We start from the raw sequence: 24,502 nt of genomic DNA, 5'->3' as shown, positions 1-24,502 counted from the left end.
ACTAAATCCCAGTGACCCCCCCCTCCCTCAAAGAAAGTTGTAGTTGTCTTTTCCTACTAGCACTGACTTGGCTAATAAATACTGTATTGAGGAAAAACGTACTTACTATGTCATGTAGTTATCTCACCTAACTTTCTTAAGATTAATGAACTAACTGTAATTCGCTTTGGATAAGAGCGTCTGCTAAATGTAAATGTACCTGGGGCGTGAGAAAAGTTGTGAGGAGGTCAGTCACGCAGAGGAACAGCAGAAACACCAGCAGCTGGGGACAAATGGCATCACAAATGATTTGAGGTTACATGGCAGTTTCCCTGGTGTCTACTAACTAATGACAAAATGGAGCCTAGTGACAATGATCATGTCTCTAATAGAAAACTGCTAAGTTGGTTCCCTAATCATCTGAGTGTCTCTACTCCTAAATCACGAACAAGAAACTGTGTTAGTGTGAGGCCGAAGGTTAGTTCTGAGCATGTGAGTGTCAGTGTCTTACTAATGTGTCACAACTGCCAATACATTCCAATAATATATTCCAAGACACCTATATATCCCAAGAAACCTACATAAAATGGGGATTTTTTTCCCTGTGCACTTTGACCTCCTTTATGTGGTGTGAAATACATTTTCTCAATTGGCGGTGTTGTGTCCACTCCATCAAAGCTTACAAACATGGCTAGTGAACCTTTTGAACAAACATCTAGGTTGAGTTTGAAACACTTGGTGATAGGGAAGAGAAGTGTACTTACCTGACTGTGCTGCTCTGTCAGCTGTCCCAACATCTCCAGGCTTGTCCTGATGCCCTTGCCACATGCCTGGCCTTCCCATACACAGTGCAGACAAGCTGCCAGGAGCAGGGGCGGGGCAGAGGGGACAGGGCATGACACTCCATCCTTTGAACTGCCAAGGACACAGGACAAAAAAACATTCAATCATTGCGCCAAAAAATTACAGAAATAAAAGTCAACATATTTAGTTTCTAAAGGAGTATTATCAGTAAATGCTGTCTACATACACAGGCATGTACGCATGATCCTGTTTTACCTGCAGACCCACAAGTGACAATCAGCCAGGACCTGCAGCTGCTGAGGCAGGGGCTGTCCGTCAGTGAGGCGATGCCAGAGAGACACCAATACAGGGGAGAGACGGCCCCACCAGTGCTGCCCAACACACACAAGTTACACACTCAGTCAGCATCATACATTACAACTCTCAGATAAACAAATCAGACGTGATCCTGGAAGTATAATGTACGGTACCCCGGCAGAGACGAGGAGCAGTGGACATTGAAGACTGATCAGGGACATGGCCTTGTTTACTTCTCCTGATGCACAGTCACAGCTCACACTGGCCATGAGCACAGCCTATGAGAAATGACTTCATATGATAAATATCACAATATGTTGTTAACACTGTCAACCCAGGTCTAGAGCAGTTAATAATCTGTGAGTGGAACTTACTCTTAAGAAGTGTGCTGTGAGGTGGTAGGGCAGCAGTCCAGCTGGGGAACAGCCCTTCCTCTGATACACAAAGAGATATTGTATAACGATAATGATCAAATCTAGGAAAACGCATCTATAGTAGGTGGTTTGGTCAAGATGAGAAGTGAACTACGGATCGATTCACACAGACTGTAGCTACAATACATTTGCTTGAATGAATGATTCATTAATCTAACCTTCCTCTCTCAACCCCCATTGTGGCGTACCTGATACTGGTTGATATGTTCCATGAGGGTCTCACAGTCCAGAGTCCTCTTCCCTCCTCCAGTCTTCACTGTAACCAACATGACTGCAGGGAGTGCCAGTATCACCCTATGATACACAAACACACGTTTTGTTAAAGTTAATATACACACACGCACAAGTTCACACTGTAGTACAGTGGATTTCTATGGTGTAGAGCAGACCCGCCCAGGGTTGCATATTTTTGCTAGCCCAGCACTAACACACCTAAATCAACTAATCAAGGGTTAAATCAGTTCAGTGAGTTAAGTTAGAACAACCATATACAACCCTGGGGTGACCATGTTTGGATTCACTGGTGTAGAGTAGGGCTGTTGGAATCCTTGGTGTAGAGTAGGGCTGTTGGAATCACTGGTATAGAGTAGGGCTGTTGGAATCACTGGTATAGAGTAGGGCTGTTGGAATCACTGGTATAGAGTAGGGCTGTTGGAATCACTGGTATAGAGTAGGGCTGTTGGAATCACTGGTATAGAGTAGGGCTGTTGGAATCACTGGTATAGAGTAGGGCTGTTGGAATCACTGGTATAGAGTAGGGCTGTTGGAATCACTGGTATAGAGTAGGGCTGTTGGAATCACTGGTATAGAGTAGGGCTGTTGGAATCACTGGTATAGAGTAGGGCTGTTGGAATCACTGGTATAGAGTAGGGCTGTTGGAATCACTGGTATAGAGTAGGGCTGTTGGAATCACTGGTATAGAGTAGGGCTGTTGGAGTCACTGGTATAGAGTAGGGCTGTTGGAATCACTGGTATAGATTAGGGCTGTTGGAATCACTGGTATAGAGTAGGGCTGTTGGAATCACTGGTATAAAGTAGGGCTGTTGGAATCACTGGTATAAAGTAGGGCTGTTGGAATCACTGGTATAGAGTAAGGCTGTTGGAATCACTGGTATAGAGTAGGGCTGTTGGAATTACTGGTATAGAGTAGGGCTGTTGGAATTACTGGTATAGAGTAGGGCTGTTGGAATTACTGGTATAGAGTAGGGCTGTTGGAATTACTGGTATAGAGTAGGGCTGTTGGAATTACTGGTATAGAGTAGGGCTGTTGGAATTACTGGTATAGAGTAGGGCTGTTGGAATTACTGGTATAGAGTAGGGCTGTTGGAATTACTGGTATAAAGTAGGGCTGTTGGAATCACTGGTATAGAGTAGGGCTGTTGGAATCACTGGTATAAAGTAGGGCTGTTGCGGTGACAGTAGTGGCGGCAAGACTCATGACTATTGTGCTCATTGTGATTGATCAATTTGAAGAGAGAAGTTCAACAACAGGTTGAAACTGAGTGGAAAACATGGTCGTTGTGTACGGTATGTTGTTTCAAAGCCTAACAACGAAATGGACAGGGCTTTCTTTAAGGTGATGATAAATTCTAAACACCATACGCATATTAGAACTTATAAATACACACAGGCCTATACATGAACCCCGCCCCCCAAAAAACTGAATTAAAATAATGATTGTGCCGTTATACAATACATAGCCTAACCGCATATTATGCATGGCCAAAAAACATAAAAAAATATATTTAAGATGTCTTCGGTACATAATAATTGGTCTAGCCGGACAGCTGACAGAGTTAGTCTACCATTATAGTGAATTTGCATTTGACTTTCAATAGCCTAGCAATAGGGTATTTTTTATATTTTCATAATTAATAGGCTGACACATTACCTTTAGCTACAGAAAATCTCACCACTGCACGTATCAATCTCCTCCCCTCTCTCCTTCATTCCTTTCAGCGCACAGAGAGGAGCTGTCAACAGTTTATTGAAATATGTTTCCTTCTGAAAACATGTTACGATCAATGCTCCAAAACAGATTTGACTTGGTTTCCTAAATTAAGCGCTGGGTAGCTGCAAGGACAAGGTTGGAGAGCCCATGGCATACAGAGTTTGGGCGAAATATCACGAGGCTCCATGCTCCTCAAACAGTGGTTGATGTGTAGAGTGAAATCACCAGCTTACCCGGCATGATTGAAAAACCAACCGTCAAGAAAGCGGCCTCTAAATGCTATCCGAGTGCATACAGATTACCTTTATTTTTCTCCATTCTAAATCGAAATAAATTTGACATATTAGTAAAGACAAGATTAAATTGAGAATAATCTGATGGGTGAAAATATGATAAATTGGTGAGAGAACAGCATGTGCTGCCTGAGGAAAATAATATTCTTCTTATATTCATACTATAAAATCATAATATAAAATAATGGCACAGGACTTGGATGCATATCTTGTCATATCTGCTAAGTGAACAAACCTACAGCAGGACACATAGCCAGATAACATATAGTAGGCCAACTCATATTGTTCTTCTGAAATACATGTTCTCCTTGTCATGTTTCTTTTGCATGACAATTAACCGGCTAACAAAATGTCAAGACCGCCAAAGCCCTAGTATAGAGGATGTGTCTGTACATTACCTGTTCCATGTATGTAATGTTTGCTGAATGCAAAGCTCACTGCTGATACTCTGCAGGTCAGAGGTCACAGAGCATCTATGTGAAATCAGATCCAATAGGAAATGTCCCTTATCTTGAGTCCTTTGAGAGCGACTAGTGAGCTCCATCTCATAGACAATCTCCTATAAAGACATCAAAGGACACACACAGGAAAATCAGTGCAAAACATATGCAGAAAATACAAAGCATTAACAGGAAATCATGTACAGAAACAAACTAACATATCAATCAAAAGGTCTGTGTACTGTACCTGAAGTCTGGAGAAAATGTCTGGGAGACAGGTGCCTGCCTCCGAGGGTCTGTGATCAGTGTTCTCCTGGGTCGGAGCACTAAGGACACAAAGAGAAGCGATAAAGACTAAACAACTCAACAATGTCTATTATTCAAATAATCAGGATTATCTGAGGTGCAGGAGGCCATAAGCCAAATCATGCTGACCATACTGTCTTCTGGTCCATGACAGCGTTGAGAATGTGGGAGCAGGCTGTCTTTAAGTCTCCTGCACAGCCCCCCTTGTCCACAGGAGATGGCAGGTATAGCTGCTGACACGCCCACTGTTGATACTCCTGTCTGATACACACGCAGGCTGTTACATACCAGTACGCAACATTACTGTTATCGATCAATAATGACAAACCTACTAGACACAGCCTCATTAAATTCAAGGTGGTTCACCGTATCCACTGGTCGGGGGCCAAACTTGGAAGAATATTCTCTGATTTTGATCCTACCTGTGTCAGATGTAAAGTGGAACCAGCCACACTGTTGCATATGTTTTGGGGCTGTCATAAACTGTCAGGTTTCTGGGAATTAATATTTAAATGTCTCTGATATGACACTTATAGATTCGTCTCCCCTTACAGCCCTTTTTGGAGTACTGCCCATGGGTACCCCCCTATCAAGAATCCAGTCGGACACTGTTGCTTATACAACTCTTTTAGCTAGACGGCTAATACTACAGAACTGGAAGATGGCAGCTCCCCCATCTTATAAATATTGGGTGAGAGATGTGTTGTGCTCTCTGAAACTAGAAAAACATTCAATTAAATTCACGTGGGAACCCCAAACTGTTTAATGAGGCTTGTGCTCCATTCCGGTCTTACTTTAAACAGTCCATCCTCTGATGGCATTCCAATTAAAACTAAAATAAGTCTGAATTTGATCCCCCTGTGACTTAAGGGTTGGAGGAGCTTCTCTCTGTGTTTTTGCTGGGGGGGGTTATTAAGGTCCATGTGCTTATTGATTGTGATCCGCGGATGCCTTGTTCATCTTGCCCGGGCAGAGACTGAAGTGTGAGCTTGTTTTTCCCAGTTATTTTTACATTTTGTTCACGCCTACATGAATAATCATTCTATTTTCTTTTATTTTAAAGCATTGTAAACTTTATTTTTGGTCCAGTGGATGGTCGGTCTGTGGCCATGACTCTCTGTGAGTGGTTGCATTTCTCCACCCTTGTCCCTTGACTGTTTACAGGAACAATTGTGAGGTGTTTGCACTTTAACCTTTGTAGCCTTCTGCCTGGTGTGTTTAACTTGTCTAAAGTATGGTATCTTTAAAGATATATTTTTATTTGTATTTTTATGTATTTCTTTTCTAGTTGAGTATATTATTTATATTGCTTTGTGTTGTCTTGTCTGTGTGTGTAAAACGTAATAAACAGAGTTAAAAAATAATAATAATAATGACAAACCTCCAGGCATTGACAAATCTGGCCACTCCCATCTTTAATCTATGTCTAATCTAATCTATGTCACTTGGCTCATCATGCTCTAGCAACTCCTGGTGGTGGGCTGGGCTGACTTCAGCCGTAAATTGAACAGTGTTTCCTCCGACACATTGGTGCAGCTGGCTTCCAGGTTAAGCGGGCGGATGCTAAGAAGCACGATTTGGCGGGTCATGTTTCGGAGGGTGCATGACTCAACCTTCACCTCTCCTGAGCCCATTGGGGAGTTGAAGCGATGAGACAAGATCGTAATTGGATATTTGTGAGAACATTGGGGTAAAATAGAAAAATAAATAAAAGGCGTTGCAGTCAGTTTTGGAATGGGTGGCCAGTAATAAAACTGGTCTGGAACATCTCTAAAACTAAAAGTATTTGGTACAAATCATTCCCTAAGCTCTAGACCTCAGCTGAATCTGGTAATGAATGGTGTGGCTGTTGAACAAGTTGAGGAGACTAAATTACTAGGCGTTACCTTGGATTGAAGTGTAGGCAAGAGATAAAGAAATATTCCGTTATTGTTGACAACGCTGGAACATGGAATCTGTCTGATATACAAACGCTTGGGAAAAAATACAGAATGTCTAACTCATTAACAAAGACACGATGGACACAAAGTAATAAACGACATGAGAAATTATAGATAAAGAGAGTGAGGGCTCTTGGTGAACAGAAAAACCTTAAAGGCAAAATTCAACAATTACACGAGGCAAGAGTGGCAGATTTTTCCCCCACCTGTGGGCCCTTTGTTCCCTCAATTTACCCTCATGCTGAGTTGCGCAAGGATGATCAGGTTTCAAGCATCTGATCAGCACTGCCTGGCTTTGAGTCAATAGATTCTGGTAGCGGTGACAAACAATGTCTTATGCCAACCAGAACACAGGCTGTTAAAGGCAGGAAAGACAAACACCAGGTGACAGTAATCAGCATCTCCAAAACAGTTGGATGAGTTGTCAAAGACTTTGAAGCATCCACAAGATGTGGGTATGAAGACGTGAGACCATTTAAAGCAATAAGAAACTATACAATCTACATCCTTATGACGGGTTACAGTTATTAGCCTTTGTTTTGAACAACCGTGAACATGGCGTACTTGAAGAAATGGTCAAGAGAGCTGTGGGTGGTGAAGAGCAAGATGTGGCCGATGAATGGAGAGCAAGACTTGTTTTCCTTAAGGGTCTGACCAATTCTACCACCAATTGGGGAGAGATAACCAAATGTGTTCAAAAACCAAAAGAGCCGTTTGTTGAATGTGAAGAAAGGTTCAGAGCAGAGGAGGTTAGCCACAGTGGGTTACCCATCATGAAAGATGGCGATGCACTCACCTCTTCCAAAAATGGGGCAATCACACAGTTGATGCAATCCATACACAATGATTAGCGCAAAACTTTTGTTTCCACAACTACTGACTGGGAGAGACAAAACTGCGGCGACATCATCGACATGCTGTCCCGAATGGTTAGAGACATCAATCAACATAATAAACCTGCTGTTATCTTAGTTGTGCAAGTTCCAAGTTAACCCAAAAACATTACTCATTCAGCAGAAGAGAAACCTGTAGGCTACTATTCGAAGAAACTGGATGAGTTGGGATGGGTTCCCTGTCACAGAGCTATAAGGGCTACTTACATCGCTGTGTCGACGGTGGCAATGCTTCTTCTCGACCAACATCTTACCATCAAGTGTCCACATGCTGTTCACTCTTTTGACAATGAATCGAGCTGCACAGGTCGCAGCGGATCATTGGAACAAGTGATCGACTGTGTTGGAGGTTCCTAACATCATCATACAACGTGGCACACCATGTAATCCAGATACTACATTACTTGAACACAACTGCTGTGAGTTGGACAATGTGATAGAGACAGGCACATTACCTGCAGGAACATCAGCACAGGTGGCGGAATTGGTGGCTTTGACAGAAGCATGTAAACAGGCTGAAGTAAAAAAAACAGCTAATATCTACAGACTCAAGGTATGCTTTCAGCCTTACCCATGATTTTGGAAAAATATCGAAAAACAGAGGATTCATGACATCACTGGGAGCTCCTGTGAAGAATAGACCAGAGGTGATGGCTCTACTGAATGCTCTCCAGTTACCTGGACAAGTTCGATCTTGAAAATGAAAGCACATGGAAAAAACCTGTACAGACAAGAGTAAAGGTTATGACCTGGCTGACAGAGCTGCCAATGCGGCTGCCAAGAGAACACCTCTGTCACCTAAACTGATTAGGAAATACACCGTGGATACACTGTAACACATTAGAGACATGAAAAGCAGAGCTCCAAAAGGTGAAGTGTGGGAATGGATGGCTGCAGGGTGCAAACTCAATCAAGAAGGTATGTGGAAATACAACCTGAGATGTGTAGCGCCAAATTCACTCTTACCCTACGTGGTGACACATACCACTCTTTGGGACACATTGGTGTGGACAAGATAGTTTATCATTTTGTGGGCAAATGGTGGAATCCTGAGGCAGAAAGAGGCTGAGGCTGTTGTGGCGAATTGCAACATTTGTATGGAAAACAACACCAAGGGATGAGTGAAAGTACAGACACTACGAGCACCTCCCCCCACCAGGACCCTTCAGACATCTACAGCTTGACTACATCACGCTAGCCAAATGTAAAGGAAAGGAAGCTGTTCTGGTCGTTGTTGATTGTTTCTCACGATGGGTTGAAGAAGCCTACTCTACTAAGAAAGGATGGGTGATGGTAAAAAAATATATTTAATAGAGACAATCAGGGCCAAAATGGGAAGGTCCTTGTCAAGTTTTGCTCATAAAAAGGTCAGCAGGGAAAATCACAATGGATACATGTCACTCACTGCAAGATTGTACATTTTGATAACAAAGCAGAGCCTGGAGAACCTGATAAGCTTCTATGTTGTACACGGGAGTTGTCATTAGAGGTCGACTGATTAGGGCTGATTTATTAGTCTCGATTTCAAGTTTCCATAACAATCGGTAATCTGCCTTTTTGGAAGCCAATTACATTACAATCCATGAGGAAACCTGCGTCAAAAGGACCTTGTTGCTGCAAGGAGCCACGGTAAGTTGCAAGCTAGCATTAAACTTATCTTTAAAAAAACAATCCATCTTCACATAATCACTAGTTAACTACACATGGTTGATGATATTACTAGGTTAACTAGCTTGTCCTGCGTTGCTAGTAATCAATGCGGTGCCTGTTAATTTATCATCGAATCACAGCCTACTTCAACTTCGCCAAACGGGTGATGATTTAACAAAAGCACATTGGCGAAAAAAGCTCAATCGTTGCAATAATGTACCTAACCATGAACATCAATGCCTTAATTAAAATCAATACACAATTATATATTTTTTTAAACCTGAAAATGAAGTTAAAAGATTCATGTTAGCAGGCAATATTAACTAGGGAAATTGTGTCACTTCTCTTGCGTTCAGTGCAAGCAGAGTCAGGGTATATGGAACCGTTTCGGTCGCCTGACTCGTTGCAAACTGAACTAATTTGCCTGAATTTGACATAATTATGTCATAACATTGAAGGTTGTGCAATGCAACAGCAATACTTAGACTTAGGGTTGCCACCCATTCGATAAAATACGGAACGGTTCCGTATTTCACTGACAGAATAAACGTTTTGTTTTCAGCATGATAGTTTCCGGATTTGACCATATTAATGACCAAAGGCTCGTATTTCTGTGTTTATTATATTATACTTAAGTCTATGATTTGATATTTGATGGAGCAGTCTGACTGAGCGGTGGTAGGCAGCAGCAGGCTCGTAAGCATTCATTCAAACAGCACTGTACTGCGTTTGCCAGCAGCTCTTAGCAATGCTTAAGCACAGCACTGTTTATGACTTCAAGCCTATCAACTCCTGAGATTAGGGTGGCAATACTAAAGTGCCTATAAGAACATCCAATAGTCAAAGGTATATGAAATACAAATGTTAAAGAGAAATCGTTGACGCGTCATAATTCCTATATTAACTACAACCTAAAACGCCTTAACTGGGAATATTAAACCACCGGCTTTCATATGTTCTCATGTTCTGAGCAAGGAACTTGAACGTTAGCTTTTTTACATGACACATATTGCACTTTTACTTTCTTCTCCAACACTGTGTTTTTGCATTATTTAAACCAAATTGAACATGTTTCATTATTTATTTGAGACTAAATAGATTTTATTTATGTATTATATTAAGTTAAAATAAGTGTTATTTCAGTATTGTTGTAATTGTCATTATTACAAATATATATATATTTGTAATAATGACAATTACAACAATAGTGATATCGGGACATGCTTATTTAGGGAAATCTATGTGAAATATTATTTTTCTTGAAACCAGAACATTTTTGTTTCCTTCGTTACAGGTATTGAGAATCTATCATCTGAAGTTGCAGCAATATTCCTTGACCCAAGGCCTGTACCTGAAACAATACAAGATCACCGGTGAAGTGTTCATTAAAGAGGTCCTTATCAACCAGTGGAACGGAAGAATAATTCCTCACTACCGTCAGAACATCATTTCTAATAGTTATCTATGTCGGACTGCTTCCGGTGTGGAAGAGCTGGTCACTTTTACAGGACTCTGAATGATTACCAAGCCAAAAGAACGATTTAATATTATTGTCTTGCAAACAATTATTTTTCTTGTCAGTTCTCCTAAAACAGGATGTGGTAGGAATTATGAGGGTCATCATCATTACATCTGTTAATACTTATTTTCTTTAACTTGGTTTGAAATCTATTTCTTATTGCAAAAGCAAGTAAAATATGCCCTGTGTTTTATAGAAATGCAAGTTAATGTGAATGATTTTATGCTTACAACAAAAAATGTTATGTCTATTTTTTCATGTTTTCTAAAAATACATTTGAAGTATATTTCTTTTTTAAATGGTCTAGGGAGGACTGTAAGAATATTTAAAGATAAATACACAACAGCAGAGGACTAAAGGTCAAGAGGGAATTAATGATATATGGAAAAAGTTGTTTTTCCTATAATGGGGAACTGAAGATTAATGGGTCAGGGACACAGGAGGAATTTCAGTCCAGGACTCATACCTACATGTGGCAAGTTGATTGGTCCGAATTGTCTATACATTGAGCCTGAAACGGGATACTTGTTATTTGGCCACGTCGCCTGCAGTGGTGTAAAGCCTGCCGCCATTGGACTCTGGAGCAGTGGAAACGTGTTCTCTGGAGTGATAAATCACGCTTCAACATCTGGCAGTCTGACAAACAAATCTGGGTTTGGCAGATGCCAGAAGAATGCTACCTGCCCGAATACATAGTTACAACTGTAAAGTCTGGTGGAGGAGGAATAATCGTCTGGGGCTGTTTTTCATGGTTCGGGCTAGACCCCTTAGATCCAGTGAAGGGAAATCAGAATACAATGACATTCTAGACGATTCTGTGCTTCCAACTTTGTGGCAACAGTTTGGTGAAGGCCCTTTCCTGTTTCAGCATGACAATGCCCCAGTGAACAAAGCAAAATGGTTAGTTGAGATTGGTGTGGAAGAACTTGACTGGCCTGCAGAGCCCTGACCTCAACCCCATTGAACACCTTTGGGATGAATTGGAACGCAGACTGCGGGCCAGTCTTAATCGCTCAACATCAGTGCCAGACCTCACTAACACGGAACACAAACCGGCTGTGAACGTGCGCCATCATGCATAAATGTATTTTGTCCCCCCACACCAAACGCGATCACGACACGCAGGTTCAAATATCAAAACAAACTCTGAACCAATTATATTAATTTGGGGACAGGTTGAAAAGCATTCAACATTTATGCAAATGTAGCTAGCTAGCTTGCTGTTGCTAGCTAATTTGTCCTGGGATATAAACATTGAGTTGTTATTTTACCTGAAATGCACAAGGTCCTCTACTCCACCAATTAATCCACATTTTCAGTCACCCACGTGGGTATAACCAATGACGAGATGGCACGTGGGTACCTGCTTCTATAAACCAATGAGGATATGGGAGAGGCAGGACTTGCAGCGCGATCTGCGTCACAAATAGAACTGACTTCTATTCTAGTCCCTGGCAACGCAGACACTCGTTGGCACGCACGAGCACTGTGGGTGCAATAATGGAATAATAAAGATTTTGACATTTATTTTGCAACGCGATCGGTGTAGTTAGCCTGTAATGCTCTTGTGGCTGAATGGAAGCATGTCCCAGCAGCAATGTTCCAACATCCAGTGGAAAGCCTTCCCAGAAGAGCGGAAGCTGTTATAGCAGCAAAGGGAGGGACCAACTCCATATTAATGCCCATGATTTTGGAATGATATGTTAGACAAGCAAGTGTCCACATTCTTTTGGTCATGTAGTGTATTTTGTGTCTATGTATTGATATGTAGGCTGTGTGTGCCGTTCTTAAACGTATGTAGTTCTGTCCTTGAGCGGTTCTTGTCTATTAATGTTCTGTATTAAGTCATTTTTCCTGTGGACCCCAGGAAGAGTAGCTGCTGCTTTCGCAACAGCTAATGGGGATCCTAATAAAATACCAAAAAGAGATCAACATATACCAAACTTTTATATTAATGTGTGTATGCGCTGCATATTTAGGCATGTGCTTCACCTATCTGGGTCAGACAGGGCATCCTCACTCCTCTGAACTCGGAGTTCAGCTGCCAGCCACTCTGAAAATGAGAACTAGACAAAGAAGAAAATTAGAACTTCTCCAAGAAAATGAGAAGCAGACATGTCAAATATGCTGAGAAGGCTGGTGGTGCTTTACACCAATGTTTAGACAGTTTTCCTCACCTGGTATTCTGGGAGTTTTACTAGGAGACAAAAGGGGGCGTGTTTCCATAGTGCCCAGGCTGACTTCCTCCAGGTTGTATTTGTGTCAGTAACACTCTTCCACAACCCACAATTCTCCTCCTCACCCTGTTTGTTTGCCCCTACATACTCCGATTCCCCACTCGCTTCAATTGGCAACCTCCTCATATCTGGCATTAGTCTGGGAATTAGGTACAGCAGCTACAAATACCAAATACAAAAAACACACACACACACACACAGGAATAGGCAGGACATGGATCTGTGCAGGCAAGCAGAGAGGTACAACTGCAGCCCTACTGTATGTGACATTCTGCTCAAACATCAGACCCCTGCTGCTTGCATAAAGGGCATCTCAGAGTGTGGCTGGGTGATAAGAGAGAGCATAATTACAGTGACACTGAAAGAATAACGTGCATACCTTTTTATAGAGGCTGCAGGGATTATACTGCTGCGGCTGATCACACAGTGACTCACTCCTGCAGAGACCATAGCAAACTGCAGCCACGCAGAACCTGGCAAACAAAAACAAAGCTGTCCACATAAATACATCTTATGATAACACTGTCCTATTGAACTAAAGTTAACTGTGCCTTTTGGTTTATAATATACTGTATAATTATTTTCTGTAATCCTAGATGCTGAGGGTCCCTCTCCAGTCTCACCCACCTAACACAGAATAGCATGTTGGTTTGGGTGGTGCAGGGCAGAGCAGTGGTCAGTGCCTCCAGTACTGACACAGGGCCGGGAAGCAGGGGTGGGCACAGCTGCACCTTGGGGCACTTGGTCTGGGAGGCATGAAGGTGCACAACAAAGGCTGCCAGTCCAAGCACATGTGCAGCACTCAATGATACCCCCTATAGAGAAGGACAGAAGATGACTGTAGTTAGAAAAGGGGGGGGTAAGAAAGAGGTAAAAAGGAGAGAGAGCGAGAGAAAGAAAGAGGTAGTAAAAATTAAATGGGAAGAGAGATGGATACCTGATTGTGGAGCAGGTCCCACATGCGGTGAAGGAGGGCAGTGAGCAGCTGTCTGTGTCCCAGCAGGATATTGACAAACTGGGATGCCCAGGGGCTCTGTCTTGGGTCACAGGTCACATTAAACTCAAATGAGAGTAGTGCAGTTTTATGCGGACTTGTGTTTTATGCTGACTGGTGGAGGTTAAGAGGCCATTTTACGCCTGATCTGAAAATGTGGTCCGGAGGTACGCAGAAGCCAAATTGAGCTCCGTACCGCATTGCCATGTCCCTCACACATTTTTAACAATTCAGGAGAGCTCCATATAGTGCCACATTGTCATGATTGGTTGACGGTAGGTGGGGGCAGGAGGTCCTGTATAAACACAAACTCACTTCCTTCACAACAGCTCTGCGCTGCTCTGTGAAGCGCAAGAAGTATGAATACCCTGACTTCTGCAGAGGCCGTACCACTATAAATGCTGAACACCCAATGCAGAAGTCAGATTGACCACACACACACCACCTTTAACAAGCCCATAATACGCACAACAATCTGACTAATAACATTTGATTTGATAGACTTTAAAAACGATCTCACTCTTCCATACATCTTTCAGATTTTTACTTAGTGACATGATTAGTTCCTCACTTATTTGGTGGGCTTATTCTGGAGGCGTCCAAAAGGCTCTGGCAGAAGCTCCTCAGGATCATGTTCACCACCTGAACAAAGACAGGGCAGATAAGCAGACAGTGTGAGAGACAGAGACAGTGAGCGTGGCTAGCACAAATAACCCGACAGACAGAAAAATAGAGTAGGGAACGAAAAGACAGCAGAGGGAAAACAGTAGAAGAAAGAGAGAAATACAGAAGTTCCTCGCATTCCTTCCTACTTTATTGTGCAGTTCAGAGAAAATGGACTCATCTACATGAAGCTGGATGACTGCCTGGCTGACCAGTTCCTCAGCACGTTCAGGGAACACAATACTCAGAGTGTGGGAGATCCTGGCCAGCTGGGCTGACACCTCTGTAAAGCCAGAGAGAATAAGATAAGTTAGGTTTGCTTTGGTTGGTGTGTGTGTGTGTGTTGCAGTCTGCTCACCTCCGTCACTAGCCCCCTCTGTTAGCAGGGCTCTATGTTCCTGTAGTTGGACCTGTAAAACCTCCTGTGGGTTATCATCATCATTCACCACAGAGACTCCTTTACCTGATAACACACAAGTAAAACACAGCTCTTCAAACATGGACAAAAGCAGAGAGATATGACTACAGTGGTGCTTAGGGTGGAATAAGCTAATATTAAATATATGATTATATTAAAATGCGTATGGTGTTAAACATGGGATAATGTGATGGTACACACTGTCCTGTTGCCTCTGTCTCTCTCTCTGACATGACTCTATGTAGGAGGAGTGCTGGGCAGCTGGGATCTTTTCCGCTCTAGTAGAGAGCAGAAAACAAAACTGGAATCAATATACAAAAAACATCTATCAGCCTCAAAGATATGACAGAAAACTGTGTGGTGAGTGGTTGTATGGCTGAGTGTGAATGTCAGAAAATACTTTTTAAGAGAATCTATGAAATTCATCCTGGCGTCAGGCTTTACAGGAAGCTGAAATGGACAGAGACAAAGAATACAAAATCTAGACAGACCACGTAAACACACCATTCAGTCAAATGCATTCAATCTAAAGCAAGAGAGCATAAGACTTACCACACGTGGGGTTAGGAGGGCAGGAAGGAAACGAGACAGGAAATAAGGCCTTCTGAAAATGCTGGAGTAGGAAAAGAGTATGAGTGTTGTAAAACATAAAGAGAGTGTAGGACAACAGGATAAGTAGGTCATGCAGTAGATTGATCTCAATAGGTGATTTGTGAGAGTTATGTAGCATGCTGTAGTTGTAGGGTACCTGGCCTCCATGACAGTGGCAGATATCCTTCCTGTGCTCCCAAACAACGAGATTGCCTTCTCCACATCCTGACGTGCCTGACACCGGGGCTGAGAAGGCATATTGAACAAATACAAAGAGTGATACACACACATTCATGAGCACATGTAAAAAAAACAATTGAAAAGGGACAGTACACAAATGCATAAACAACCAGCAGAAAGCACTCTAACCTGCACTGAGGTTCCTGCTCCAGAGATATCCTCATAAAGGCCCATCTCCTCAATTGAGACCTGCAGACAGAGACATGTCGACCCCGTTTATACAGCTGGAGGAGAGTAGATTAATGGGATGCATGATGAGAGGGTTTGTGGTATGACACATCAACCAGTCCGAGTTAGTTACATTGTAATAACTGTATTATGTCTCTCAGTCTGTCTATATACCATCAAATACTGGTTCAGCGAATCTAGGCCCTACCTTCAGGTCAGCCAGTCTGGTCTTGGTGAGGGATACATACTCCTGCAGTAGGGCCCGGTGTTTCACTGCCACGTAGGGTGGATGGAGGATGTGGACCTGAGAGACCAGACCATCCAGAGACATTAGCATTCAGAAACATTTAGACTTGGGCCCAGGCCAGCAGTAAAGTGTTAAAGTAGAGCCAAACAGTGTCTGTCACCTGACCTTCAGATACTGTGGGGGGTCAAAGGGCACCAGGTCCGACAGGAACTTTAGCAGGAACACCAAAGACTTCTTACTTTTGCCGTGGTAACTGCTAGCACCGCCAAAAGACATCTAGGAAGACAGGAGAGAAGCCAACTTTATTGAAAAGAGCCAAACATAAGAAGATAGGGGACCAATAAATTATATTCTAGTAACCACTGACTAAGCTCTGAGGGGTCTTGCCTTAAACCACTCGCTGTAGGAGGGGAAAACACCAGGCCCTTCAAGCGCACCCTGACGGGCCAGGAGGAAGGCAGTGATCATGTTCTCCAAGTCATACCCCTCAAACGCTGAGCTTAGGAGCCTGGACAGCAGCTCTGAGGTACAGAGAAAAATAATTATTTCCAACAACACTATGACATTTGTGTGTGTGTGTTGCTACTTAACATTTATTCTGCACTGTTAAGGAAGAGCTGCAAGTTAGCATTTCAGTGTACCATTTACACCCACTGGATCCTGTGCGCGTGATGAATAAACTTTTATTTTGATTTGTGCGTACCTTTTAGGCTAGGCTGGGTGTTTGGATTGTACACCAGCAGGGTGGAGAGACAGGAGAGCACATGCTGCCAGTTGACCTCATGCGTCTCCAGTACTTGTTGCAGGTGAGAGAGAAGCTCCTCTACCTTGAATATCACTGCCAACTAAGACAAAGAGAAAGGGCTGGATGTTGTATTACACCACAGAGACAGTCAAGTCACAACTCCCCAATATAAAAAGTTTACACTTGTTATTCTATAGACCGGTTTTACAGGTCAATTACTAAATGGACTGGAGCCATGTCCCCTTTTAAATCTGAACTCAGCCCGAGTGACTTCCAAGAGGTTAGGAATCGCCAAAAAGCAGAACCTGGTATCCTAGGTGACCTCCCTGAGACCAAGGGCAAATAGCTGTAAATTCTGTCATCGGTGGTGTCAAATTTTTGTCAACAATCTACACAAAATAGTCTGTCAAAGTGGAAGAAAAATCTAACATTTGTAAAAATATATATATTTTTAAATAGAACTGTCAGAAAGTCTATGGGAAGCTCATCTGCGTGCTTGTCATCCTCACCAGGGTCTTCACCTAACTGCAGTTTATTTTTGTTCCGTATATCTTGATTAGATAAATTATTCAAACCCCCTGAATCAATGTTCTAACATGTTATAATCACATTTGGCAGCAACTACAGCTGAGTCTTTCTGAGTAAGTCTAAGAGCGTTCCACACCTGGACTGTGCAAAATTCTTCAAGCTCTGTCAAATTGGTTGTTGATCATCACTAGATAACCATTTTCAGGTCTTGCCATAGATTTTCAAGCAGATTTAAGTCAGAACTGTAACTAGGCCACTCAGGAACATTCACTGTCCTGAGCAACTCCAGTGTAGATTTAGCCTTGTGTTTTAGGTTATTGTCCTGCTGAAAGGTGAATTATAATATCCCAGTGTCTGTTGGAAAGCAGACTGAACCAGGTTTTCCTCTAGGATTTTGCCTGTGCTTAGCTCCAATCCATTTTACCCTGAAAAATGCACCAGTCCTTAACATGATGCAGCCACCACAATGCTTGAAAATTGGAGTCATACTCACTGTTGCATTGGATTTAACCCAAACACAACACTTTGTATTCAGGACAAAAAGTGAAATGCTATGCCAAATATTCTGCAGTATTACTTTAGTGCCTTGATGACAACAGGATGCATGTTTTAGAATATTTTGATTCTGTACAGGCTTCCTTCTTTCCACTGTCAATTAGGTTAGTATTGTGGAGTAACTGCTATATTGTTGATCCATCCTCAGTTCTCCTGTCAGTTATTAAACTCTAACTGTTTTAATGTCAACCTTGGCCTCATGGTGAAATCTATGAGTGGTTTCCTTTCTCTCCAGTAACTGAGTTAGGAAGGACATATGTATCTTTGTAGTGACTGGGTGTATTGATACACCATCCAAAGTATAATTAATAACTTCACCATGCTTAAAGGGATATTCAATATCTGTTCAACTTTTTTTTACCCATCTACCAACAGGTGCCCTTCTTTGTGAGGCATTAGAAAACCTCTGGTCTTTGTGGTTCGGTGCTCAAAATTCACTGACTCACCTTACAGAGAATTGTATGTGTGGGGTACAGAGAAGAGGTAGTCATTCAAAAGTCATGTTAAACACTTATTGCACACAGAGTGAGGCCTTGCAACTTATTATGCACATTTTTACTCCTGAACTTATTTAGGCTTGCCCTAATAAAGGTGTTGAATATTTATTGACTAAAGACATTTCAGCTTTTCATTTTTTATGAATTTGTAAAATGTCTAAAAACACAATTCCACTTTGACATTAGTTTTTTGTGTGTAGGCCAGTGACAAATTTTTTATATATTTAATCAATTTTAAATTCAGGCTGTAACACAACACAATGTGCAAAAGGCCAAGGGGTGTGAATACTTTCTGAAGGCACTGTATGTAGCAAACATAGACTGAATTCTTCCACTGCTCTGAGTCATCAGGCAAGGGGTCTGGAACACTTGGAGAATGAACAGATAAGAAAGAGTATTTATGCCTGCCCTTTAGTAGGTTGGCAGATTACTATGAACCTCTCCGAGGAACGTGTCTCTCGCCCTATATGCATAGGTCTGTCTAATAAACCTTTAAATATAGAATTGGTTTGCCTCATCCTTGTAACCAGCATTCCCACACCTTGGGCAAATTCCTGACAATTAACACAAAGAAAAATGTACATGTTTCAAATGTCAATCTTAATAATACAATGAACACATCCTACGGTACTTTCACAAAAGATCACAATGTCCTGGAAAATACCATGTCATAAATCACACCCCCAGGGATATTATCATTCCCATTCTGATGTACAGTCACACCCACACAAATAACTACATAAGAAAATACATATTTTGAAAAGCAGCTCACATTAACCAGACAGGTCAATCTATTTATACATGTACAAAAGGTATTTACATGTTTCTTTAGAACAGAGTAGAGCAAAGCACAAGTCATTTACCTTACGAAACAAGGAGGTCAACAGTCTGCAGGTTTTAGCAAAGCTCCACTCTCTTTGCATGGCAATGGCATCAGATACTAGACAATACAGGTTGAGGAGAACACTCAGATGACAGGATGAGATAGAACTTGACAACATAGGTGGCTGTTTTACAAGAGAAGTTATATTAAAGAGAGATGTCAATGATATGTTCTGTGATCTTACCTTTGAGTCTAGGTCTGTAGGTGAGAGTGTGGGTGAGAGAGTGGATGAAGAAACGGTGCAGTGCATCAGGTGATACAGACACACCACACAAGGAAGCATCAAACATCTGTACCCTTTTCAAACAGAAAGAGTGAATAAAAAGATTGAATATCGATTATTATGCCTGTTCTAAAATTCCGTTTGGTTGGCAGCCTTTTCTCCTTTACCATAATTCAGCTGTTGTTTCACCAGACTGCAGGGTTGGCTTGCAATTCAAAGTATCCAGTACCCCTTAAAAAGAATGGACAACCATCACAAAAGGTTAACAAAAGAATCTTAGCAGTTGGACAAGATAGAGCCTCTGTCTATTGAACGCAGCTTTGAGCTGCAATGAGAGGGATTGTATACTCACAGGAGAGCATGTCATCCAGCACTGAACGGCACACCTGTGAGAGCCTCCTGCAAGGTGCTGCTGTGGAGTCCTGTGTTTCCTCAAAAACAGCTCGCACCAACACAGATACCACAGCTGCAACACAATACACATTTGCACGTATAGAAAGAGCACATATGGACACAACACTGGCAGACTGAGGTGAGGTGATTGTCAGATAAGAATAGATGTGTATACATAGTACTGATTCACTGTGATGAATGAGACACTACTGTAAAGGCTTACTTGAGAGAACCTGCTGAGGTACTCCATCTCCCTCCTCAGTAGCTGTCCTACCACACAGAGCCTTCAACTCAGACATCAACCATGACCTCACCCCATTCTCACTGCAATAAGAGCCCATGTGAAATATGAAGATTAATAGCCTAGCAATTAATAGCGATTGTGTTTCTATCCCACATAGCTCATTTCAATCTGAAATACTTTTGAATCCCACAACACACAGAATCTCATACACTGTATCAGCTAGAACTTCAGATACCTTTCCAACATGTACTCCAGAGAGAGGATATTCTGAGTGTGTAAGTGGTACACCACCTCCAGCATGGGCTGTTTCTACACAAGGAACAGGGAAGGAAGTCACTAGGCAGGTTTTGATTGCTTTTGTCTAGTAAAACTGTGTCAATGTCACAAAAAAATAACATTGCTATATGTGTAATGGAAACGGTAGCTATAGGAGAAATGTTCTAAAGATAAATGTCTGTTTGCCAGGGCTGGATTTTTCTTTTGTCAAACTTTATTTGCGACAAATAATGTAAAGTGTTTTTCATGTAAATTATCTTTATTTTATAGTTTTTTTACTTATTATAAATTACACAAAAAAACTAAAAAAACATGACATCACTACACATATTTTCTCTGACAAAAACAAAATCACATTTAAAAAAAAAAACGTAACTATAAAGCTCGACGTCACATTAGTTATACATGCCTACTACATAAGTTCTTAACTATAAAAAATATAGATATATATATTTGCAGGACAAGGATTGTCCTGACTTTCAAGAATTAATTAATTGGTTCGCTTTACTTTTCTGGATGCAAGTTTCCCCATGGCACGGACATGGCGATACATTTAGAATTCGGCAAATCAATTCTTGCCTTCTATCCATGCTAGCTTTTGCAGAACATGAATCAGATAGGTGGGAGGGCATACAGGCTGTCACCAATTTATTAATGTGCAATTTGCCGAAATGGATATTGGAAACACTTTTATTCAACACTCCAAGGTCCTAGCTTTTTGCGGAAACTTTTGGTTTGTGACATTATGTCCAGATGTTTTTAATCGACAAGACAGATCAATGGAAACACACCGTAACAGGCAATTCTGGCATCTATTTTCTATGCAAACTTTCTAACTGTTGACAACAAAAATCACTGGACAAGTTAATGGAAAAAAACTGTAGCAACTGTCAGGTACACACAAACAGATAAATGAAAAAAAAAAAAAAAATCGACAATAGGCTCAAATTGCCAAAACCCGAAGGTATGGCATTGGCAGTATAAAGACAAGAGTCTGGTGTGTGCACACACACACACACTCACCTGATCCCTCCAGTATTCCTGCCAGAAGAGTTTAGAGCAGAAGGCTTCAAGAGAGAGAAGCTCACGGGTTGATTGGAAAAGCACGGAGAGCTGGACCTGGACAGAGGACAGTGAACATTCCTAAAGGCATAGGCTATGTAACACATCTCAAACAATAGTCTTATAGGCAAGGGTGAAACTAGATGTAATTTCTTCCTGGTACGGGACCACCAAATTATTTTTATGGGCCTAGTAGTAAATACATATAATTTAACTGTAAAACCTTTCAATGTGGCATGTTTTCATCTGATTGTCAAACAAATCACTTCAAAACAGCAGGCTACCTGAGCACGATTGTCCATTCTAAAATAAATCTAGCATCTACAACAGTGCACTGACCCCCATCAAAGTTGCCCATCCTTGCTCTATTGGGTTTGGTCAGCAACAATGCACAGATATGTTGTGGCATTCAACCATTGCTCAATTAGTATCAAGGTACCTAATGTAAGCCAGGAAAACAATCCCCACACCAGTACACCACAAGCCTGTACTGTTGACACCAGGATGGATGGGGCCATGGATTCATGCTGCTTAGGCCAAATCTTGACTCTGCCATCAGCATGACGCAACAGGAACTGGGATTCGTTGGAACAGACAATGTTTTTCCTCTCCTCAATTATCCAGCATTGGTGATCGCGTGCCCACTGGAGCTGCTGCTTCTTGTTTTTAGCTGATAGGAGCAGAACCCAGTGTGGTCGTCTGCTGCAATAGTGGCAACTGTTATACTGCGGCATTATTTGTCTGTTTGTGTTCCGTCTGTCAGCATGCATGATTCGTGCCATTCTCCATCGACGAGCTGTTTTTCACCCACAGGTCTGCCGTTGACCAGATGTTTTTTTGTTTGTGGCACCATTCTCTGTAAACCCAAGACCCTGTCGTGCGCGAAAAGCCCATGACAGGGTGGTTGTTTTTGAGACACTGGATCCGCCGTGCCTGGCACCGACAATCATACCACGCTCAAAGTCGCTTAGGTCACAGGACATCTTTGTTTTAATTATTGTGGGACTCCCTACCGGACAGGCTTACTTTCACCCCTACCTATAGGCCTAGATGTTGGATGATGAAAAATCATACTTGAAATAAGGCAACAGTAAACATGCCGTCCCACAGAAATGATGCAGCACCCACCCCCCTTCGGCCAATTGAGGTATCCTGTGACTAACACATTTCAGTTAACTACTATAGCTTCCACCTTGGGACAATCAGAGTACTTTTGTAAATGCCAAATCTCTATGGCAAGACGCATCATTAACCCAAGTTTCATCAAAATTGAGCCAGTACGGTCTGAGATATCGCATGACTTTCGTAAGGCGACAGATCCACAGACCCCTCTATTTTTTATATTTTTGTAATTTATTTAACTAGGCAAGTCAGTTAAGAACAAATTCTTATTTACAATGACGGCCAATTTAATTGTGGGGGACAACAAACATCGACAGATGCATATCCAGACATTATTCCCAGCACAAACCCTTTGAGTGGAGTTGAGCAACACTTGCTCTCGGTCCCCTTTGATATGGCCGGTCAGGTCCAACAGTCTTTCTACCACCATCTTCACTGACAGGGCTGCCACCGGGACCCCCAGCTCCCCAGCCTTCCTCCTCAACTCATTCACTGAAAACACGCATATCAATTTCTACATAATTATCACACACACACACACAGTGTAGCATTCTAGTACATACACCACTGACACATTGAAAGTATTTACCTTGATGGAGAAGATATCCTGAAAACTCACCCAGAAGTGAACCCCCAATTGTAGGTGAGGGACTTTCACTGGCTCCTTTTTGCTGTCCAGAGGACTCCTTGCAAATTAAATTGCAAGGATTTGGACTCTAGAAGGATAAAGTAACTTACTTGTCTAAATCTGACAGGTCTAATTTAGGGCACAAAATGTTATAGTGCCCCTTGCTACCAGTCCACAGACTCCATCCCAGTCTAGACTGGACTCATTCACTCACCCCCACCTCCAGAAACAGATCTGAGAGGTTCTGGTGTCTGTTCAGCAGCTGGACTGCTGCCTCCTGCAGCTCCTGTACATTCTCCTGCTTTGGCCTCTTCCCAACACGCCCTGCTGTGGGAGGATCAACACTGTGTTCTTTTATCATCATAAAATCTGTAAGTCAGGTAAAGTCTTTGACAATGAAGGATTGGTTAGGGTTTTGAGGCAAGACATGGGTCAAGATCAAGTTGAGGCTACGGAATAACGTTAGATAAAATAGAGAATGGAAGAGATTAGAATAGAACGGGAGGAGAGAGGAAGACCTGGCAAGTAGATAGGGTATAATGTAGTCCATTATTGCGGTGACGTTAACGTTACTCCTTATAGTCCAATGACCTTACATGTTCTGTTTAATAAAGGCGAATTAACTCTGAAACTTGCCAAAACAGCCAAATACTCAATCGATTCTCAATTGCGGTACGATTCTAGAAACATAAATCCCTCTACTTTTATATCACATCAAAATAATTTCGGATTTTAACATTGCAGTCGACAGTATTTTTCAGTGACAATGATGACAACACGTTTGTGGCGTCCGTCTTCCGTTTACACACAAATATTTGGAGACGTAGATAGCTCATTAGCACCGCTACTATCGTCAATAGGCGTTAAAAAAGTTCGCATCTACGAATGGGGTAGTAGAGATAGCCAGCTAACTACCCAGTTCAAAACCTTGGCTTGTGGTGCAAAGCTACCGCTAGCTAGCCAACTTACCGAGCAGACACGAGAGTGTCCTTTTCTGAGTGGGACACATACTTGACGCACCTAGCGACATGATTATGACAATTAACGTTAGTATGCAACAAGAACAAGCATTTTCACCTCATAGTAAAGTGAGTCAGCTAGCTAGCAAGTTATTGAGAATATTTGTCATATGCTGGTAACGTTAATATATGGTTGGCTAACTAGCTAATGATTTTTGACATGGTCGGATGTTGTTGTCGAGCTACTTCCATGTCCTGCTCTTTACTCTCATTGGTCTGAGTCTGGTTTTGCGCAGCCAATCCAGGGACGGTATGCTGTTGAC

At 42.0% G+C, this 24,502-nt stretch overlaps 1 protein-coding gene across 4 annotated transcripts in view; it reads right to left on the bottom strand.

Annotated features, from left to right (window-relative positions):
• Positions 1 to 24,502, bottom strand: part of fanca (FA complementation group A) — a 26,967-nt gene extending 2,465 nt beyond the window's left edge. Inside the window, exons 1-37 of one of the 4 annotated variants that reach the window (XM_020455822.2) lie at positions 24,190 to 24,502; positions 23,435 to 23,547; positions 23,212 to 23,308; positions 22,942 to 23,084; positions 21,432 to 21,527; positions 20,368 to 20,441; positions 20,112 to 20,212; positions 19,848 to 19,961; positions 19,663 to 19,726; positions 19,457 to 19,569; positions 19,253 to 19,329; positions 16,768 to 16,909; positions 16,452 to 16,585; positions 16,230 to 16,340; positions 16,026 to 16,121; positions 15,779 to 15,838; positions 15,567 to 15,655; positions 15,371 to 15,431; positions 15,219 to 15,268; positions 15,020 to 15,096; positions 14,759 to 14,863; positions 14,586 to 14,683; positions 14,309 to 14,379; positions 13,681 to 13,780; positions 13,371 to 13,558; positions 13,123 to 13,216; positions 12,684 to 12,902; positions 12,499 to 12,572; positions 4,634 to 4,765; positions 4,446 to 4,524; positions 4,157 to 4,317; positions 1,703 to 1,808; positions 1,455 to 1,514; positions 1,254 to 1,358; positions 1,039 to 1,154; positions 744 to 894; positions 200 to 262 (exon numbers count right to left, since the gene is read on the bottom strand). In XM_020455822.2, coding sequence (XP_020311411.1) covers positions 200 to 262; positions 744 to 894; positions 1,039 to 1,154; positions 1,254 to 1,358; positions 1,455 to 1,514; positions 1,703 to 1,808; positions 4,157 to 4,317; positions 4,446 to 4,524; positions 4,634 to 4,765; positions 12,499 to 12,572; positions 12,684 to 12,902; positions 13,123 to 13,216; positions 13,371 to 13,558; positions 13,681 to 13,780; positions 14,309 to 14,379; positions 14,586 to 14,683; positions 14,759 to 14,863; positions 15,020 to 15,096; positions 15,219 to 15,268; positions 15,371 to 15,431; positions 15,567 to 15,655; positions 15,779 to 15,838; positions 16,026 to 16,121; positions 16,230 to 16,340; positions 16,452 to 16,585; positions 16,768 to 16,909; positions 19,253 to 19,329; positions 19,457 to 19,569; positions 19,663 to 19,726; positions 19,848 to 19,961; positions 20,112 to 20,212; positions 20,368 to 20,441; positions 21,432 to 21,527; positions 22,942 to 23,084; positions 23,212 to 23,308; positions 23,435 to 23,547; positions 24,190 to 24,250 — 3,795 coding nt within the window. In that variant the 5' untranslated portion in view covers positions 24,251 to 24,502. Of the gene's footprint in view, positions 1 to 199; positions 263 to 743; positions 895 to 1,038; positions 1,155 to 1,253; positions 1,359 to 1,454; positions 1,515 to 1,702; positions 1,809 to 4,156; positions 4,318 to 4,445; positions 4,525 to 4,633; positions 4,766 to 12,498; positions 12,573 to 12,683; positions 12,903 to 13,122; positions 13,217 to 13,370; positions 13,559 to 13,680; positions 13,781 to 14,308; positions 14,380 to 14,549; positions 14,684 to 14,758; positions 14,864 to 15,019; positions 15,097 to 15,218; positions 15,269 to 15,370; positions 15,432 to 15,566; positions 15,656 to 15,778; positions 15,839 to 16,025; positions 16,122 to 16,229; positions 16,341 to 16,451; positions 16,586 to 16,767; positions 16,910 to 19,252; positions 19,330 to 19,456; positions 19,570 to 19,662; positions 19,727 to 19,847; positions 19,962 to 20,111; positions 20,213 to 20,367; positions 20,442 to 21,431; positions 21,528 to 22,941; positions 23,085 to 23,181; positions 23,309 to 23,434; positions 23,548 to 24,189 lie in introns of all 4 variants that reach the window. The other 3 variants (XM_031801370.1, XM_031801372.1, XM_020455820.2) reach the window with 3 other exon arrangements.

Source organism: Oncorhynchus kisutch, linkage group LG22, assembly GCF_002021735.2.
Source record: "Oncorhynchus kisutch isolate 150728-3 linkage group LG22, Okis_V2, whole genome shotgun sequence".
NCBI lineage: Eukaryota > Metazoa > Chordata > Actinopteri > Salmoniformes > Salmonidae > Oncorhynchus > Oncorhynchus kisutch.
Note: the sequence above shows the minus strand (reverse complement) of the source record. Positions and strands in the feature narration are given on the sequence as shown.